This window comes from Cydia amplana, chromosome 8 (genome assembly GCF_948474715.1).
Source record: "Cydia amplana chromosome 8, ilCydAmpl1.1, whole genome shotgun sequence".
Lineage (NCBI taxonomy): Eukaryota > Metazoa > Arthropoda > Insecta > Lepidoptera > Tortricidae > Cydia > Cydia amplana.
The window spans coordinates 7,646,217-7,668,233 of record NC_086076.1 but is presented as its reverse complement, the minus strand read 5'-3'; the positions used below and the strand labels follow the sequence as shown (position 1 = coordinate 7,668,233).

Genomic DNA, 22,017 nt, shown 5'->3' with positions numbered 1-22,017 from the left:
TTGCATGATAGATGCATGTAACTGCGTCGAAATATAGGGAGCACGAAAACAACACAAAAGGTAATCACGGTTCATAATGTTCGACGCGACCCAAGGATATTGGGAAAAAAATATGATTAATATTTTCAGTGTATCATACCTTATTGCGACGGAAAATCTAAAATATTTACACACCGTATAAACATACAGTTTATTTATTATGGAAAAGAAAGGAAAGATACCTGTGTTTTAGTACTTATTTATATGGAAATTATTCTAACGTCTACATTATTTTCACTATCTACCTTTATTTGAGTTTTATGTTACCAACATGGTGCGTGATATGTAAGGGCATACGCGCTTAGACCCGCCACTGCATTAGTGGGTGGACGATTAAACGCTCTTAAGGCAGTTTATGGCACATTAAGGTGTTTATTTAAGGATATTTTATGTCAGTTTTGAATGTTGCTCTCAAACATGTCGATTTGGTGGATTAGATGGGCTTAATAGTTGTTCTTGTTTATATTTAGACATAAGCTGATTTAGTTGTTGGATAATTTGGTTTAGAGTTGCGTAGGTACTTGATGGGAAAAACTCGTACGCTTTTAAGGCCAATTATATATTAATTAATTAATTTAATCTTTATTGCAAAAAAGAAAAACCTTATAGTACAAAAGGCGGACTTATGCCAGGCATTAAGGCCAACTATTCGTGTTGTTTGTCCATTGTCTGGTTTTACCTCGGTAGGCAAATAAAAAAATAACATCCAGCTGTATTAGTAGATCCTCGTAAATAAAAAAAAACTTCTAGCTTTCATTGTAACAAAGAGTAACTCTATATCTACGAACGTCTCTGTTAGGATACCGTCAAAAAGAAAGCTAATGAAGTATGAAAAGAAGTACCCGCGGTCTTCAGATTGAAGTGGTCAGCAAAAACGTGCAGCAATGTTCGGATTGACACCAACCGAACGGCGGAATTCATGGTAGATGTACATAACAGTAAGCTGCAGAGTTAAGTGACCCCCCTGCATAGAAAATAGTTTGCAGGGGGGTCACTTAACTCTGCAGCTTCCTGTACTTTAAGGTTCTTGGGCACATAACTGTAGTTAGGCGGTTCGTGTATTTCTCAAATGTTTGATTTTAAAAATATCTAAGATTCTAAGGTTTATTCTGGCATATTAATTTTTAAAACATTTACCCACGAGTCCTAAATTAAAGATAGTGTCAAAGTTTTACTATGACCACGCCTATGAATTTTATGTAAGCTAAAAAGCTTTTCAACCCATGAAAATGTATTTATGCTTAGACTTCGGAAAAATTATAGGTGGCAAGAGGTGAGGAGAGAAAATATATCCTCACTTAAAAAGCTCCCTTATTAGATATATTACCACAGAAAAGTTTTAAATCGGATTATCGTAAATACTACCCTGCGTAAATCCAGGAAACGGCAATTGTTATCATGTTAGCCCGTGCGGTCGACGAATACCCGGCTAATGAAGTAACTAGCCACTTTAAAAGATTGAAGCTACCAGTAAAACTTGAGTTTGAGAAGCAAAAAATGAATAAGATGAGCTCTAATTAAATTGGTGTGGTGGGTTCTGGCGAAAGACTTTCAAATGCAGTACAGATTTTGAAATATGAGGATAATGTTCATATATAAATATAAATAAAAAAAATTGAACCAGTGCTCGAGACTGCGATCGAAACAGTCTGACGAATGTAGATTAAGGTACTTTTAATAATCTACGGACAGTTAAATCATAATAACTAGTTTTTAATTATAATGTTAAATAAATAAAATAGTATCATGCTGTGTGAGCTGTGCCTCTCAGGTTGCTCATTTAGGAAAATCTTAGTAGATAAACTTTCCTTTATTTTTAATTCTTAATTCACAATACCAAATACCTATGTTATGAAACGTAAACGATAGGTGTAACTCATTAGCGCAATTTTTAAGTATGAATAAATTAAGTATGTAATTTAATTACATCAATAAGATAGATTACATTTATTGCACTGTGAACTGTATTTGATAGCTTAGGTATATGTTATATAGTTTAGTAATTAGTAATAATAGAGATGTTTTAAAATCTTATCTATGGTATATGTACACCCAGCTGTAAAACAGCATACCCTATTTATGAATGGACTTAATTCATAAAATGAGTTGGTATACTTGGTAATGCACATTTGTTAAGTTTAAAAAACCAAAAACTGGATATCTAGTTATTCTGTTCTGGATATTCGTTCGATAAATACTTATAAAGAAATAGCGGAATACATTTAATAGACGTTAAGCAACCACGAGACTAAAAAAACGACAAGTGCAAAATCTTTTCTAATGCACAAATCGAACTGCCATTGGAGAAATAGGAAACTTGGCAGCTGCCCGCGTGAATGAAACAGAAATAATGGCAAAGGACTCCCGCGAGACGCCATTATAACCCAACAAAGGGATTATCTTGTTTGGGAACCTCTTGACTGGCACTCGATGCTTTGTACGACCACCAACTTAAATATTCAGGTGGGCAAATTCCGTACGTGACTATAAGGACTCATATGCCCTACAAAAGCTATTCTACAGTGAACGTTATTCATTCTTCAAATTCAGACTCGTCGTTGTCTGTTACCAGAATCCTCTGTTGTGACTAATTTGTGAAACGATCTAAGTATCATTTGATGTTCAGTCAATATCAGACTCTGAGGATCTGTTCAGATAAAGCACCGTATAGGATTCTTGTGATGTGTTCCAACTGCAAAGGTAACGTGGTTATATCGAGTTACGTGTTTTTGTAGGCGAGTCCGTCTTTGTGTTTTTCCTGGGGTGAGAATTTGTCGGGAACTCAAAGGCAGTAATTTTAGAACTGGGCTTTTTGCACCTTGTTAATGTAATGTATAAACAGCAGGACATTTTTGTTAAGGTAAAGTCCCTTTACGACGTCGTTGTTTATTATGAATTTATAATGTTACCTCTTTTTGCGGTCAGTATGAGAATACTGTGCGAAATGTTTAATAAATTTAATGTTAATTTGTGCAACGAATGGTTGAATTTTTTAGGTAGTGCATCATTAAAACTTCTTGCTCAAAAATATACTCCATTAGGTTTTAATCTACTTAATGTCATATACCTAATATAAGATTTATAACAAGCGAGCAAGCAAGCAAGCAAGATGATGGAATGTGTCCGCTGACGATAAGCTGATGAGGCCCAACGACACACACACATAGGTAACATATCTGAAGTTTATGAATTCAATTAGAATTAGACCATTTTTTAAACGTCAAACTTCTATGAAATTATGACGTATTAATAACACTTGCACTGCGTGGGCTATCAAAATCGCTGCAGATTTTTCTTGTTCTAACTCTAGTAGTTAAAGCTTTCTGCAAATAGACCAACTAGCCAAGATGACAAACGCCGAACGAAAAGAAAAAAAATGTATCAGGATGACAGATGCCACGAAAAATCACATAAATATTTCCATACATTATTTAAGTATCGATTGGCGTTTTCTATCAACGATTGTCGTATTGGCTAGGCCTTCAGGACGCTGTGCATATTTAAAACTGTACTAGTCAAATCGTATACGACGGATGGCCGTATTAGAAACGCACCCAATAATCTTTTTTCGAATAGCTAGTTACTTGGAATGCAACTTATAACCATGAACCTATAATATTACGGACAGAGTTTCGCTTACAACACAACTGTGATTCCAACATCCACCAGTTTCATAGTATTTACGCGTGACACACACACATTGACAGCCCACATCCACCAGTTTGCCGTCAGACGAATCGAAACGTCATTGAAGTAAACATGTCGAAGAATAATTTTTAAGAAAAAAAAACCGACTTCTATGCGGCCCGGTGAAAGATTTTTGTAGATGGTGCGCTATGTAGAAAAGGAAGCATTTCGTTTCTGTAAGGCTCGCAGTTCTAACCTAACCTAACCCACTTTTGTTCGGTTCTGTGAGGATAGCAGTTCAAACCTAACCTAACCCACTTAACGGCGCATGCGGTGCGGTGTACGGGGGTTTGAGCGGGAGGGGTTTGGCCTCATCATACTTTATACCTACATTTTATGGTAGGTAATCATAGTGGTTTATTTAGTTTAGGTATCATAGTGGTTTTCCGGGTCAAGGTCCGGGTCTGTGTCCGAGTCCGGGTCCGAGTCCGGGTCTAGTCCAGGTCCGAGTCCGAATCCGAGTCCAGGTCCGGGTCCGGGTCCGAACCGGATCCGGGTACGAGTCCGGATCTGGATCCGAGTCCGGGTCGCAGTCCAAGTCAAAGTCGAAATTCGAAATCACCAAACATGTAACTATGCGTCGTTGAAGAGTTCTGTTCTGATCATCATCAGCAGTTCCAGTTCATCAAATGCGACAGTTTTTAATGTTAATGTATTATTTTATGATGAAAATACAGAAAATTCTATACGTGTGCCTTTAAGATTTGAGGAGTTCCCTCGATTTCTCATGGATCCCATGTTCAGAACTTGAGCTTGACATAAATATGGCTTAAAAACCTAACTTGCTTAACAAACATAACGAAAAGAAAAAATCGCCAAACGCGAGCTATGCGTCGTTAAAGAGTTTCGTTCTGGTCATCATCAGCAGTTACACTTCCTCAAATGTTACATTTTAAATGTATATGCTTGATTTGTTGATTAAAACACAACAATCACTATATGTATGCCTTTAAGATTTGAGGAGTTCCCTCGATTCCTTATGGATCTCATCATCAGAACTCGAGCTTGACAGAAATGTGGCTTAAAAACTAAACTTGCTTAACAAACATAACGAAGAGGACAAATCGCCAAACGTGAACTATGGGTCGTTGAAGAGTTCTGTTCTGATATCATCAGCAGTTCCACTTCATCAAATGCGACAGTTTTTAATAAAAATGCTTGATTTTCTGATGAAAATACAAAAATCTCTATACGCACACCTTTAAGATTTGAGGAGTTCCCTCGATTCCTCATGGATCCCATCATCAGAACTCGAGCTTGACAAAAATGTGACTTAAAAACTTAACTTGCTTAACAAACATAACGAAGAGGACAAATCGCCAACCGTGAACTATGCGTCGTTGAAGAGTTCTGTTCTGATCATCATCAGCAGTTCCACTTCATCAAATGTCACGTTTCTGAATGTATATGCTTGATTTGTTGATAAAAACACAAAAATCACTATATGTATGCCTTTAAGATTTGAGGAGTTCCCTCGATTCCTCATGGATCCCATCATCAGAACTGGGTTTTGACAAAAACGGGACCAATCTGTATGCATATACATACAATCAAAAAAAGAATTTTCAAAATCGGTCCAGTAATGACGGAGATATGGAGTAACAAACATAAAAAAAAAAATAAAAAAAATAAAAAAAAACATACAACCGAATTGATAACCTCCTCCTTTTAGATTTAGAAGTCGGTTAAAAATATAAAATATGCCGGCATGCGTAGTTAAATCCTGCTAGAATTGTACCGATCGAAAGAAAAAAAGTCACGGAATAACTTTTCATACTTAAGTTTATCAATTAGTACGTAAAATCACGATAATTTGTTGTTTATAAATTATCAAACTGCAAAACAGGAGTGTGACCAGTAACATGAATAGGGTAATTTCCCGAAAGTAGGGTAATTGATACCCTTCTTATTAAATCATTATGTATTAAGAGATCATTTAGGTAAATGGTTAAATTATTGATTGTGCATTTCAAACTAGATCGGTATGGTAATTTCCCGATACTAAGGAGATTAGACGCTTACATGCATGTTTGATAGTTAACGTTTGTTTGTTATGTATTATTATTTTAATGTTGAAAACCAGATATGTTTCAAGTTAAATGTATAAATTAAAAAAACATGACGAACTGATTTCATTACGATGCTAAATATCATTAGGTATTGAAAATAATGTTTGCACAAAGTAATTGTGCAATATTGCGCATTTTCAAGACCTATAAAATCAGATACGTACACACCTTTTTTATTGTCTAACGTAAAACTGTCCTAATTTTTTTATTTGAAAACAAGGACGATATTAAAAATAATTGTTTCACCATTAGGGGAGAATTTGTGTTACATGGTAACACTTGTCTACACGCACACATTCAAACCGTCCGCCATTGCAGTGTCCCAGTCTGGCTTAGGTGACAGTCCGTCCGTAATATTCTAGGTCCATGCTTATAACAGTCTAAAATTCTCAAGAAAGCGTCATGTAATGACCAACTGACCAACACATACCTAGTAAACGTAAAGGTACCATTACAACTCATTATATAAACGATAAAGAGGTGCCTTAGTACAAACGTCCGTATATTTCTCTCGCCCGTACACGTACTAAACAGTTACGTTAATAGATTTTTTTACCGCGGCGTTCTGATTGCGATGGCGTCGTGTTGAAGCCCTTTTCGTGACGAAAGGTTTTTTGCTTCGTGCTTGTATCGCCCTTTCCAATGTCGTTAGGGTTCCACAAAACAACCATCTCAAAATCGACTACTGAATATCAAACAAGTACGCTCCGAAAAGTTAGCATCTTAATGTGTTAGTATGATACCCGAAAAAATTACTTTCATTTTTATCGTTTTAGCAACACAACAAATAGCAACATATCAGTAAGAAAACGCGTTCAATAAACCAATGAAAATGTCTGCTGTTGATGGCGCAACGGAGAGAAACTAAAAGTAATCGTTTAAAACCTACCGATATATCCAAGTAATCAAACTTATGAGCATCTCTAATGACCCTTAGGTACCTATCCACTTCATACGAGTGACATAACGGAACAAACATATCCACTGACGGAACCTGAGCTACCTACTCAATGCCTACTTAACCTTTTTATCGGAGCCCCCTAACAGTTTGAAAGCCGACGACAGCTTTTTGTTGATATCTGATTCAAGATTAGGTGCCAAGTCTATATTCTTTAAGGTTTTTTTTCGCACGCTCTAAAAACTTTTTTTATCGAGCTTAAGACCACTTAAGTTATTTTTAACATTTAACTACACTTTAGGTCGTTTTGACTTAGAAAAACACATAGGAACCATCGTTAAACTAGCACAGGTTTAGTTGACTCCAAAAATACCAGACGTTTACTAAGTGATATTAGGAAATTACTACGATTGAATGAAATATTATTTAATATAACTTAAAATTACAAATTAATTATAACTTTCTAATTTTAACGTACTTCAATACGAATACATATTAATTATATAATTAGACGTAAATTAAAAGTTAGCACATTCAAATACGGATTAACTATAGGTAGTTATGTTATGAATATGAGGTACGTTCCTCAAGCGTGCTTGTACTACTCTTGATGTATTCTATATAAAACATTTTACGTCACTAATCAGTAATCAGTTCACAATTTCAGAGTTGTCAATTGAATAGTAGGCAGGCCACGTGAACTAATACTAACAGTGAAAATTGCGAAACGAATACTCGAGTATGTAGCGGAAAACCAAACATTTCCGAACTTCACAAAGCACGCTAGCGGTTCAAGATTTTTCTTTTTTTAGCTTGTCCAAACGCGCTATGTTTTCCCTGCTGGCCTAAGCCGCTTTGCTTAATAGAGTTGCAATATATAGAAGAAAAAAAAAACTTACCATGTTTCCCGTCAGCCGCGACACCGACCACCCATAGCACGAGGAGTATCCCCCTCCACGCCATCTCACCGCGCGCGCATCACCTAAAACAATAACGCTGTTTGAGCACGGGAAAGCTGACCAATATTTGATCAAGGGTTGGACGACCAATATTTGATATTTGTGTGTTTAATGTGTGGAAGTGGCCGTTAGGTTTTGTTGAAGCAAGTGTAGATTAGTTTCGGAATGTCGTCCTAAGATTAATAAAGCACTAGTAGGGTTTGTTTTATTGAAAAACAACGTATTGCACGATTTCGCCGATAATACGTACCTAGATAGTGATTGGATAACTAATTAATAACTCTTGAAATAAATGTCGGTACCTCTACCGCTTTATACAGACGTTTCCGAAAGGTTTTATGGTTGACCAAGGCTGTCTTCTTATAATAGAAACCGATGAACAACTACCTAACAAAGGCTGTAGGTATAGGTATAAGTTACTGTGTTTTTGAGTTACCTAAGAATCTAATTTGCGAAGTGCAATATATTTGTGGCTTTTTTACCACCTTTACGTCAATCCAAAGAAAATTTATCACCACTTTACACACCACTACTCAGTCTTATTCCGTATTTTTTTTATTCCAATTCGCCAGTTCGGAAATGGTTCTCGAATGAATGGAGAGATAGCATGCCCGCACGAATGCCTCCATTATTTTGTTACTGGATTTTAAATATGGAATACCTTTAGTTTTGTATAAACTATGGCACTGCGTATATTTTTTACAGGTGTTATGCTAAAGTCGGACCAAGCACATATATAGCTCTGCACATACTTTGTAGTGCTTAGTTTAGATTATTTTAGTTTTAGTTAAGTTTCTGTTTTTTAATTGAATTATGATGTTTTATAATTACTAACTATTTGAAATAAATTATTTGTTTATGTTATAAAAATGTATATAAATCATTTTCATAGTACGAAGTAGTTGTATTCTGACTTGTCTATACATTCTGACCTCTTCTTTATATCATCGGATATAATATTATTATTAAGCTTTCAATGAGCTAAACCCAAAACCATTTTGAATTTACATTACTGAATGCTCACATTGATTTTCATAAACGATTTCTCGAACGAGCAATGTATGAGAAAACTACGAAATTATCTCTAAGAGTTCACCTCGTCTGTTCTTTTGTCAAACGGTGTTGGGACTTTTAACGGCATTTCATATGGAGCTTGTATGGCATGGGACCGTAACTAATACGTCTTTAGGGTACGGGTTATAAATGGGTTTGAACAAAAAATAAACAAAATAGGACGGTCGTTTTAAACGCGTTTTAATGCATTCGAAATGGGTTTGTTCAAGGTTATTTGTAGGACGTGGCATAAGTTTTAGTGGGAATTCTGAAAGGATATCTCCTTTAATTAGTTTACGAACTTTAAGCGCATTTCAAGATTTGTTATTTTCGAATTTCGGTGGTATTAGTTTCGAAATAGGTATGATATTACGTCTGTTTTAGGTTAAAGACAATTTCTTTTAAGATGGAATAACACATTCGTTAGATTTAGTTTTTATCACCAATAAACTATTATTTATCACATGGCTGTATTAATAATCCGGTCATATTCTTTGTAAGTGTTACATATCGTCCTATTATTTTAGTATCTCGCTCGCTACTTAGCATATTATATATTATTAGTCTCTTGTTGGCACGATTAATACCGTTATATTTTAAATCAATGGTTTTTTAGTCATCTTTTAAAACATATTTTCCAATTACCGTGAAATAACGTGTAAAAGCTCGCAAAAGCGATGCAATCACTTACGTCGATGTAACATGAGTGATCATTAAACAACGAAGCTTTGTAAGCACCCCGATAAGAGCGGAAGCTGCCTTATCTCAGATAAAACAAAGCTTCGTGGCTGTAAGTAACCAGCCACGGCATACAGGAGCAGTGGAGATTTATTGATTAAAATATACACACGTTAAGGGAGAACTAAAGTGGAACTAGGCACATCACTACATAGTATAAAACAAAGTCGCTTCCCGCTATCTGTCTAGCTGTATGTATGCTTAGATCTTTAAAACTACGCAACGGATTTTGAAGGAAGGTTTATGTATTATTTGTTAACCCGTACGAAGCCGGGGCGGGTCGCTAGTCATACGTATAAAGGTTAATAAAATGTTCTTACGATGCCTAGTTAAAGTTTAGAGTAGTATACATCAAAAAGAATTGGGGTTTCTTTTACCGTATAAGCTATACTGTTGACTGAGCAACAATTTTAACGTTTTAAATGCTAAATAATTTCAAATAATGCAGAGTGATAAATCATCATTCATGAAATGATAAGTGAAACATACAAAAACTTTAACCCCCTTTCTCAGATATTCCCATTTTAATTTCTTCCACTTGAAATGAGGGTTTTGGTAAAAAAAAAAAGGTCTCTCTCATGTTGTTCATGCAACCGTTATTAAGTACAGCGATGCATATAATCGTTCCTATTTAAAAGCATATTCCTTACGATGACAGGGACGTTTCATAATTTTTTTTTGCTAGCCTATAATAGTGTCCCACTGCTGGGCAAAGGCCTCTCCCCTTATCTTCCACGACTCTCGACATAGCGCCTGCTCTGGCCAGTTACTGAGGAAGGTGTCTAGGTCGTCCCGCCATCTCCGTCTGGGCCTGCCGCGTCCGCGCTCTTCTTCTGGCATCCACTTGGTAGCTACACTAACCCATCTGTCTGGATGCATGCGGCAGACGTGACCAGCCCAGTCCCATTTGAGCCTAGCAGTCTTCTCGCCGACATCGGCAATACGGGTTTTTGCGCGCAGCGTGGTATTCCGGATACGATCGGTCCTCTTCACGCCTAAAATGCTGCGCTCTATAGCCCGTTGGCAAACCTTCAACTTGGACTTCTGACTTTCTGTGAGTGACTATGTTTGAGCACCGTAGGTAAGGATGGGCAGGATACACATGTCGACGAGTTTTCGCTTCAGTGACAATGGAAGGCTACCCTTCATCAGCTCTTTCATGGACCAGTAGCTCTTCCAGGCGTTTTCGACACGGCGCTCGATTTCTTTGTCTTGCCTGTTGCTGAAAGAGACTAACTGGCCCAAGTAAATATACTCGTCAACATAGTGTTTAGTCTGCCCGTCTACCGCAACCATAACCGTACGGTTCTTGCTGTTGGTCATCACTTGAGTCTTGGTTCGATTCATTTGAAGTCCAACTTGAAGGCTTGCGTTGCTCAGGTCTTGGAGCATTTCCTGAAGTTCTACGTTTCATAATAATTATAATTTATAATACCCATTGTAGGTACACGTCATCATCATGCTGATTTCTGGATGAAAACTTGCCAAATACCGAAAAAACTTTGTAACATTTAAGGCTTTGTCACACAGGCGCGTTTTCCGGGCGGCGCGTGAGTGGGGTGCGCCGCTTTTACATATAAAACGCTCGCGCCCCGCACACGCGCCGCCCGGAAAACGCGCCTGTGTGACGAAGCCTTTACACTCACTCTCAACTGCACTTTTATGGAAAATGCGAGTATCGTGTCAATTCTTTAAATTTGACTAAGGCTGCTCCCTCTATTTCCAAAGTCCCGTAAGGCACAATAAGGCGTCCCGCAGACTTACGATCGGCGACGGCGCGATAGCAAGCAGATAAATTCCAGCCGCTTTTGTCTTCGCCTGATGCAACGCATCTAGATTGCAGCTGGAGTCGTCTGAGACGGCTTTTTAACTTCAAAAAACATATTAAGTTGCTGTGAAACTAAAAAAAAACTTGAGCAACGAAGGGACGATTACACTCAAAAGCTGATGGAATATAGCCTATATTTATAATACCAGGTCATGTAAATACGAGATTTTTATTATTATTAATGAGTGTTGGTTTTTTAAATAAATAGGTATTTGAATTACACGTAATCATAGTTGTATTTTAGTTACCTCTATCATCTATAAATCGAAGCTTTGACTCCGTAGAACAAATTTAATCGATAAATTTAATAATTATTATTTCTCATGCTTTCAAACTCCCCCTGACTTTTCTTCATTGCCTATTCACATGTATACATTGTATATTCACGGCACTACAAGTTCAAGGTATTTAAGACTTGGGACTCAGTGTTTGTCAAGGCGTAGACAATGGACAACAATTTCTCAAACAAAACTTAGTACTTTAAGTGCCCAATGACCTACAGCCATTTTCATTGATTTTTAGTAGGAACGCTTCCATGTACACTTCCTACATATACCTCAGTTTTAAGACTGGTTCTAGTACCTAGATATATGTCACATACCAAAACATTGAGTTAAACCCCTTGTTTGCAATCCTAATTATAAAATAACTCCATATGTTTTCCGTTTACACTGAATTTATGACGTAATGATAGTTAAACAAACAGTAATTCGTTTTGCAAACTCGGCTGTTTTCTCTTCGATCGAATATACTGTTTGACTTCATTGTTAGGCTTCAGAGTTTGTTTTGTTCTTAAACTTTGGCGATTAACGTAATTTGAGATTATGCATATTGAGAGATTGACTTTTCGTGACTCATAAGGGTAACATTCCATTTCTGACCGCAGCTGCACTACTGGTACTGAACGCGTCGCTGTTACTGTCAATTTCCATAATAAAATTGACAGTAGTGCAGCTGTCGTTGGTAATGGACTGTCACCTTAAGCATAAACGGTTATATCATATATGTATTTGCAAGGAAATTCATTTTTATAAATTGGAAGAGTGACAGGTATTTGCCCAGCAGTGGAACAGAATAGACTCATAGTACAATATCATCATCTTCCTCGCGTTGTCCCGGCATTTTGCCACGGCTCATGGGAGCCTGGGGTCCGCTTGGCAACTAATCCCAGTAATTGGCGTGGGCACTAGTTTTTACGAAAGCGACTGCCATCTGACCTTCCAACCCAGAGGGTAAACTAGGCCCGTATTGGGATTAGTCCGGTTTCCTCACGATGTCTTCCTTCACCGAAAAGCGACTGGTAAATATCAAATCATATTTCGTACATAAGTTCCTAAAAACTCATTGGTACGAGCCGGGGTTCGAACCCGCGACCTCCGGATTGAAGTCGCACGCTCTTTCCGCTAGGCCACCAGCGCTTCACACTCTTAGTACAATATACTTATTAATAATAATATACCTAATCATTTTTGCGATTGTGCATTTACGGTTTATTGTGTTATCAGAATTAATAAATTTGAGATTGTTTGGGTTAAATTTTTGCTTGAGATAAAATTAATCGCAATCAAGAATAGCCCATGCCAGTGTAAATAAAAAACAGACCCGTTAGTAAGTACGTATTGGTACAAGTATTTATCTATAAGCTTATGCAGATTAAACATAAATGCAAACTCGTTGTATCTTGCATTCTGCCACTCCTTGACAGTTGACAGTAACATCTTAAGACTTGTAATCGAATACGCATGCGCCTCGTCCAGCAGTCTGCTTTCTGCTAGCTTCGTCAGATATAACTGAACCTATGCCAACTAGTTTGCTTTTCTAATTTATGTAGAGTGAAAATTCTCACCTCCTATCAAACAGTTAGATTGGACCTTTATTATACAAATAAAAATGTACTTTTGCATATCCTACTCGTAGTAATAAACGTAATTTACCAATGCATACATATTTATATACTGTTTTCTTTCCGTATAATGGCATTTTAATTGCTCTTCTGCCCTTCATCTTCTTAGATTTTTAAGCAATCTGTTATATCAATTCAATGGTAAGGTAATATCAATTCAATGTAGGTACTTAATACACATATTGATTAATACTAAACCTTGGCCAACTAGCAAAGGGCTATTGTAACTTTTTCCGCGCGTGATCCACACTTACACGTATTAAAACTAAAAAAGGAGCTTTATTTCCAAGGTTTACTACCTGTGGTAATGTGGAGCTCTCTACTGCATTCCAATTATAGTTAAGGTCGTATATGTCATGAAAACCGTTTTATCTGGCCTATAGCGATCTGCTAGTTAATAGGTTAGGGCTCGGTATAACCTTGACCGACTGTTCAAGTAATTAAGCCAGGTATTGGGCAATTTATAGCGATAAATGAATTGTGTTAAATACCTCAGGGACCAATAATTTATGTGAAACAAGCTTATCAACTAATATTTACGGCATTCCGGGGGTGCGGTCGCCAAACTTGCAACCTTTACAAGCCTTTCAGGTTTCTGAATAAGTGACGAATTGTATATGTCGGTGGCCGATCGTAAGATCAGGCATATCGTGAAATTCCTAGGCATATCGTGAAATGTGAAAATGTTTGACCCGTTCCCTTAGTCGACGGAGCCCCGCTACGCGGGGCTCCTATTTCTGGGCAGTTTGCCCTTCGGGCATCTAAAGCAACCTAACGAACCTATCCTACCTATATATTGGTTTAATGTCACTATCGTCAAAACATTATTACACAGGAACATTACGATCTGCCTGATCTTACGATCGGCCGCCGACATATATACTATTTTCCTAACGTCTTTCACGCGCGCTCGTGACGATATCGCGGGTAATATGTATAAGAGATTTTTTAAAAGGAGATCTATATTGGAAACATAATGACGGTTGAAATTAAATTATTCTTCGCTAAACAAATAACAATTTTACCATGAGACCATTAACGGTTTAATAAAAATGTTTAATCCGGGAATTTGTTCACAAAAAAACTAGATACAAGAAATGCTAACAGATCTAAAAGGAAAGGCTGAACCGCAAAAAAACAATATCGCATCAACCGTGACGATGACGCGCAGAAGCTTAACAGACAGACTGACATTTCATTTCCCATAGAAATCCTAAATTGGACATAATAGCACACTAATTAAGAAACTTTGTAAGTTATTTTTTTGCCCGGTCATGTTGGTTTTTGTAGTTTGTTTAATAAAGGTGTAACATTAATAACTAATGAAAGAATTATTATTGATCATTATGCTCAAGGCGATATTGGAAAAGGATTTCAAAAATATTCTTTGAGTTGTCTATTCACGACTCGAAAGTAATAAGTTATTTATTTGAAGGTCAGGTTGATGTACAACTAATAATGATAGTGATCATAAGAAAATATAATAAGAAGATACTTACAATATTGTATGGGTTGACGTGACGTGGAAAAAAGTAACGAAACACGTAAAATAATTAATAGGTTTTTGAAAACCTATAGGATGGTAAGGACACCAATTAACTTTGACAGAAAACTTATCTATGATCTCACGTCAAAGAGACAGTCGAGACAGAGGTTACAAAAGTTAAATTGGTTACAATCCTTATCTCTCTAGTCATCGACACGTGACAAAATACTGTAATAGGAGATGACATTAACCTATTTCGGAGGGAACAGTAATTGTTGATGTTAGAAAAGAAAAATGACGCAATCGACCATTTAGGTTAATCTGAATAATCTACATCATTATGATCACCGTTCATCTTTACCGTTTGGGGCAGGTTTCGTGTCACCAGAATTAAGTGTAGCGCTTAAGACGTTTTGGCTCTTTTGTGTCGTTGTGTTTTTATCAGATTTCGTCTCCGCCATAACAATTGGTGCCGCCTAGACCATTGCGCCAGTCGTAAAACTTTTTAAGGCTACATATAAAAGGGTTCCATTCATAGTTTGAGTGTCGTTTTTCCTTGTTTTTTGTTTGAACGATTATGTAATATGTTACATACATGAAATAATTTACCGAAAAACTAAAATACTGTAATATGTACTTATTTGTCCACTATTGCAACAATATTACCAGTATTTTCAAAAATTCAATTGAAACGACTGCTTTATGCGGCATTTGCTGCAATCAGGGTGCCGACGTTGCTGGAGCATTGCTAGCAAAGTAGAAGTAGGTACCTAACTAAGACTATGGCGAACTCAATTTTAGAAAATCGGACAGGTTATAACGATGTTTTAAAGGTTTACTACATTCAAGTTACTTTTTGTACGTATGAGATATATACCTATAATAATAATTTTTAAATTAACCCTGTATTGTGTAACTCATCGTTATTTTAAGCAGTAGCTGAAAGAAAACGAACAAAGAGACATAGCCATAATCTCTAGGTACCTATCTAAATAAGTAATTCGAATTAAGCATCGGTTCACAGCATAGCATCGTTTAAACTTACAAAATCCAATTGCCTATCTGATAAAGCATATTATATTCAGTCATTACAAAACTATTGGAATATAAAACCTGACTATTGTTTCGTGTACCGTAAAACGGGGTGAGTAGGTTTCGCGGGGAGAGGTGGGTTATATGGGGAGAGAAGGTTTGAGAGGGGGGTGAGAAGGGATTTTAAGGCTACTGCTACAAAAATAATGTATTCCAATTTAAAATGGAGCTATAGTAATATTCATAATAAAAAAAATCGATCCAACAATTTTCCAAAATCACCTTTGTATGAAATCCCACCTCACCCCAACTACGGGGTGAGGTGGGATGTCTTAATTTTCTGTGTTTATCTTTAAAGTTATGAAATGGAAGTACCTAAAATCATAAAAAACTAAAATACAAACGGCCGGAACATTAAGTTCGCATAAAATGTTATCGTCGTTATCGAGGTTTAATGTCAGTTTTGTCTCTTTTCACCCCGTTTTACTGTACCTATCTAACCTACCTAAATAAGTATGTAATTCGAATTAAACATCGGTTAACAGCATCTAATAGCATCGTTTAAACTTACAAAATCCAAACGCCTATCTGATAAAACATATTATATTTAGTCATTACAAAACTATTGGAATATAAAACTTGACTATTGTTTCGTGTACTTAGACATTTTCATAAATGTAGGTAGGTACCTACAAGTACAGAACCCGGCCAGAAACGTATTGTCTCCAAACATGATAACTCCGTGACTCCATGATATCACAGTGACAGCTGTAACGAGTCATAAATCTCTTTTATCGGAAGAAATGCATCGCGGTTACAAGCAAAGAAAGAACACCCAAAACTTATAAGTAGATAACTGAGTTTATGTGCATCCTGATAAAAATAACTGAAAGGAATGATCAATATATTTTATTACAAGCAAGTTAAACAATCGGTGCCTAACTATCTACCTGTAGGTGATTGACATGATATTTGTGGTAACTACCAACTTGCTCCTAAATATCTTGACACTGTTCGTATATTTTTCAATGATAGTAAAGCCAATAGATACGTACGAAAACATTGCATCTGGTAGGTGCTATCGTGGTAGTAGGTAATTATGTTTCTCCGGTTAGTTTTTCTAATATGTTTTTGAATAATTGAAAACTTCAGTCCTCATTGCCTAGTAGGTACCTACTTTTTCATCTAGATTATTTATTTATTTAAACTTAATTGCACAAAATATATACAACAATGTACAAATGGCGGACTTAATGCCAAATGGCATTCTCTACCAGTCAACAATAGGGCCAAACAGAGATACCTACCTAATACAATTGGTGCAGATAGAGAAAATATATCAATAATTGAGTGAATTAAAAAAGCAAATTATACTTATAAACTACATAAATAAATAAAATATATAAATAAACTACCACATATTTATAAAATACATACTATAAATATAATAATCTTCTATATTTTATGTACTTGTGCCATACGACTAAAATAAAATAAAATAAAATAAATAATATTATGCTAGTTTTGTAGATTACACCCTTACCTATTGCAGTCTAACTATTCAGGGACATCGTCGGATTTTCAAAACCGAATATTTTCAATTAAATAGCTACAGGCAAAATAAACAAAATATTTCCGAGACATTTCAAAATCAAGAATAGGTAGTGTAAAACTATACACGTTGTGTTTTTTAATGCTCACGAATGCACCCTTGAAATTAACGGACTTTGAAAAAAAAAACACCGTGTATTTACTTGGTATTTACAAAATAGCAAAAAAATAATACGTTGACAATTTTTAGGGTCCCGTACCTAAATATAGAGGCCATTTTTGGGGGGTAAATGAGAAAATTAAAAAATAAAGTTTTTCAAACTATATCGTGTTATATATCAAATGAAAGAGCTCATTGTAAGAATCTGAAATTTTTTTTTTTAATAATTTTAGGATAAATAGTTTAGCAGTTATTCAAGAAAATAGGCAAAAAAATGACTACCCCCCCTTATCTCCGAAACTACAGGGTCTGAAATTTTGAAAAAAATACACAAAATAGTTCTTTACCTATAGATGATACGAAAACCTATTAGAAATGTGCAGTCAAGCGTGAGTCGGACTTAATGTACGGAACCCTTGGAACGCGAGTCCGACTCGCACTTGGCCGTTTTTTTTTTAATTTTAACACACTTTGTCTGTGTGCATGAAATATTAAGGATAATCATTTTCAGACAACTCATTTTGTTTTAGTTAAATTATTTGAGTATTAAATTTTAAATTTTTTACACATTTTTTAAAACCCGTAACCGTACCCGTCGTCTTGGGCTACCAAAATAGGCAGGACTAAAATGTAAAAACTAAAATAAGAATAAAATTGCTCTACGAAGGAACTTGTCACAAGTTATTACATGTGTCATAAGTTACGGTATAGGTATATTAAAATACAATGTTACAAACTCGGTTCCTCGTACCTACAACAATTTACCGTTAATAAGTTAAAGTAGTTGTTTAATTAATGTTATTAATTAATGTCAGTTCTCTAGAATATACCTAATTAAACCAAAATGATAAGCTTTTGGTTATTACTGTGTATAACAGATTACTACTCCTAAATTATTAATAAATGTGTTTTTTAGCTTATGTAACTATATTCTCTCCATAATATAAAATACAACTTTAGAGTAGGTAAGTAAATTATTTCCGCGCATGTAATTAATACGTACCAAAATTAATGGTAAAAATTAACCCAGGTCCACTCAAAACATAGAGTCAAAATCCAGAGTTCACAACACAATTATCAAAACAAATTAATCTGTCACTTCCACTAAATACAGTCCAGTAATATAATACGCGAATACTAGAATAGTATCCACACCGCACGGCTACGAAATTGAAAAAACAAGTTTTCACTTCACGTATGCAAATGACACTAACGAAAACTATTTTCACAAATTTGCGGTTACGTCAGGAACGTGCTAATAAGCTCGACGCCCGACGCGCACCAAAGTCGCGGCACGACTGAATCGGCAACCGCCTCCAACCAAAGGGGAACAGGGAACGGAGCGGGAGGGGAGACAGGACACCGGGGCGCAGGGAGAACCACTTCGGACCGAGATAACTTTTGATCTTTTTGGAGTCATAGAAGATTTTAATGACGCATATGGCTACATGAACGAAGCACAGAAAAAGCGCACGTTAAGTGTTAAAGCATGTCAAGGGCCAAAACGACGTGCCAGAAAAAACTGAAACCAAGATTGCGGGTGACATCTTTAAAAATAACCACAATAAAGTTAAAGACAGGCCGGATTGATGGAACTAACTTGGAAAAAGATTTTTAGATTAAAATCTCGTCTGAGACGTTTGAAATTGGATGAAATGCGAGCTTCGTTCCGCGAGCGGAATATTGCGTTTTATATTCTTCCGCATTATTTCCACATCATCTCGGGATCTCGGGGCGGACAATATTGCACAAGACTGGGTTTTTGTCCCGTCGCACATGTCAGGGGCTGCAAGGGCAGGTACACAAAAGCCGACCCGCCTCGACTTCCAACGGACTCATAGATTAATGGCGGGAATTGTGGAGTTAAGAACCCAAAAATTTACAACTGCATTGTGTTGCGCGTTTAACAAAAGAGCACAAAAGATCGGATCAGCTTCTGTTATTACCTTATCGTTTATCTGAGCTGAAGATTTCTCTCACTCTGGGGTAATACGAGAAACATTATGGTGGATATCGTTTTTATGTGAAACCCTGATCTGCCCTATACAGCTGTTTGGGAGGCGTACCGTTAACAAGCATACAAATAACCTTATTGTGATTCTCAAGTATTCTTGGGAAATGCTCCAATCTGTATAATGCATCGAAGATACCTACTTAACGTTAAAAGGGTGTCTTGTTACAGATTTTGACAATAGGCGTATCGGGATTCCATTCACTGAGTTAGCTGGTAATAATTATCTCTTTAAATGTTGCTGTTATACATATTTTCATTGAATATAACTCCAATCAGCGTTTCTATCGGAGTGAGTCCATTAATATAGGGTATACAGTGTGGAAAGATAAGTCGGGCCCTGGAGGGAAACTACCTTAAATGCTTAAGCTGGCTCATTTTACTTAAAGGAGACATTCCTTTATTTTTAAAAAGAAACTAAACTGCATTCAAAGTATTTATTCTTTTTTTCTTCAATTTGGCTTGTCTAAAAAAATCTTGAGTACTAAATATGACATTTTATGGATTTTTTGTACGACAGACGAGTTTAAGACCTAATGTTTCTTGGAGAAATGTTATCATTAACATTAACTGTATCGACTAGTAGAATAAAATTGCTAGTTTTTATTTTTTGGAATTTTTAGTCGGTTCGAGTCCCAAGCGAGGCAAGCGAGTTTTAGAAAATCTTTGAATGTTTCTTTTTAAAAATAAAGGAATGTATCCTTTAAGTAAAATGAGCCAGCTTAAGGATTTAAGGTAGTTTCCCTCCAGGGCCCGACTTATCTTTCCACACTGTATAATAAAAAGTGTCACTTTGGCGACAACTCTAAATGTTATTGTGCCTCTCTCTATATAATAAAAAGGTATCCAAATAAGTATACAAGAGTAACTGTAAAAAATTGTAGACCAGATTTCGAAGACATTTATTGAAACTCGATGAATGCCAGATGATTGTTATGGAACTTACACAGTTAATATCCACTTCACAGCCACTTTTACTTCCCGTCGTTTTAATTTTTAACAGCTTTTTCGTCTTATCTCCTATCGGTGTCGTCCCCAGCTTGCGATAAATAAAAGGTGCATTAAGTATAATTGATAAAATATTAAATATACTATAGTGCCACATGTCTTCAGTGTGGTATGGATGGACGTGATGTTGCACGAATTCACAAAATGAAGCAGTCGTTATGGAATACATTGTGTGTAAAGAAAGACATTTCACTATTTTCACTTTCACAGTGAAAATTATTTTGAGTTTCACACTGAAAATTATTTTCAGTTTCACAGTGAAAATATTGTCAATTTGACGGTGAAAATTATGGTCACTTTCACAGTGAAAATTCTAATTGCAGTTATATTTCACAATAATTTCAGAACGATAACATTTAATATTCTTACAAGTGATTTCTATAAAGTTTCAAAAGATAAATCATTTCAAACAGTAGTGCACTAAAATAAAAGCTACGCCACACAAGCAAGTCACGCGCTGTAATGAGTAATGGACTCGCGTTCATTACTCTTCCTTGGAGTTTGCGTCAGACTGAAGCAGCTCTATAAGATGTGTAAAGTGCTTTAAAAAGTTTGAAATATTGTGTAGGTGAGCCGATAAGTATACGTATGACGGGCTAAGCAGGTGTTAATACTAGGTTGTTGTCTTAGTGTATCTTTAAAAAGTGTTTGACACTTAACCTTCTTTTGACATTTCGTTTTTTCGAGTCTCATGGCTGAATTCTTTTTTACTTAATCTTTACTCAGTCAGACGCTAGTACTCTTTATTATACGAAGCTAACGCGACTTGCAAAGCATCTCACATGCACTTATACCTACGCGCGATATGCACTGTAAGTTTTTTCAAATTCGTATTATATTAATAGCACAACAACATCTAGGTAAATAAGTTAATGTTGCTGACTTTGATTCTATATTACTCAATTACAAGCATTATAAAATTTGAATTTCAAAGTTGTTGTTTAAATAGGTACCTAGCAAATTTTTGACATCCAATGAAATCTGATCCCAACCCTTTCGAAATAATAAAACACCACCCATTTTTTCGTTATGCTACTGTAAATTTTAACAACCGGCCCGGCCCCAACTGCTTACCATATGCGTCCGATCGCAATCTACAAGGAAATTTATCTCTCTCACTCAGAATCTTGTTTTTTGCCAATCCCTAAGAGTTTTTGCAAATTACCTCATTTTAAACATCCTCCATTTTGAGAGAAGTATTCAGATAATTACGGCGGTCCGTCTTTACTTTCCCCGTTTTCGCTCATTTAGATTATGGTGTTATGCACTGAGGTGTAGAAGTCGAAGTATTGCCAGATTTCGAAAAGTAAGAGTTAACTAGTAGGAACAAGTTGGTATTTTTAGTAATATGAATGTAAAATGTCTGCACTAGACAAAGCTTTCATTTCTAATTCTTAAATTTCTAGTTTTGTTATTTGTTTCGTTACAAAATTATTATTGAAAGACTTTAAAGTAAGCACATGGTTACTTATGTGACAATTTTGTTTCCTACCTATTCTACCTAATTTTATTATACACTAATAACTAAAATTAAATAGTAAAAAAGTATAAATTAAAAAAAAGTTAAGTTTTATACTTGAATAACCTACACATAG

The 22,017-nt window shown here is 35.9% G+C and overlaps 2 protein-coding genes across 4 annotated transcripts in view; both read right to left on the bottom strand.

The window, feature by feature from the left end:
- Positions 1-18,710, bottom strand: part of LOC134650179 (netrin receptor UNC5C-like) — a 69,573-nt gene extending 50,863 nt beyond the window's left edge. For 2 of the 3 annotated variants that reach the window (XM_063505076.1, XM_063505078.1), the window contains exons 1-2: positions 18,407-18,710; positions 7,593-7,675 (exon numbers count right to left, since the gene is read on the bottom strand). In XM_063505076.1, the coding sequence (XP_063361146.1) occupies positions 7,593-7,656 (64 nt within the window). In that variant the 5' untranslated portion in view covers positions 7,657-7,675; positions 18,407-18,710. Of the gene's footprint in view, positions 1-7,592; positions 7,690-18,406 lie in introns of those variants that run through there. The other variant, XM_063505077.1, reaches the window with a different exon arrangement.
- LOC134650431 (uncharacterized) lies at positions 10,506-10,835 on the bottom strand. Its single transcript, XM_063505386.1, has one exon. It carries the CDS (start codon positions 10,833-10,835, stop codon positions 10,506-10,508), a length of 330 nt encoding a protein of 109 aa, XP_063361456.1.
- Positions 18,711-22,017: the final 3,307 nt, after the last annotated feature.

What these genes read in the sequence shown, in the direction of transcription:
- LOC134650431 (XM_063505386.1), bottom strand. Translation starts at nt 10,835, where the DNA reads ATGCTCCAAGACCTGAGCAACGCAAGCCTTCAAGTTGGACTTCAAATG.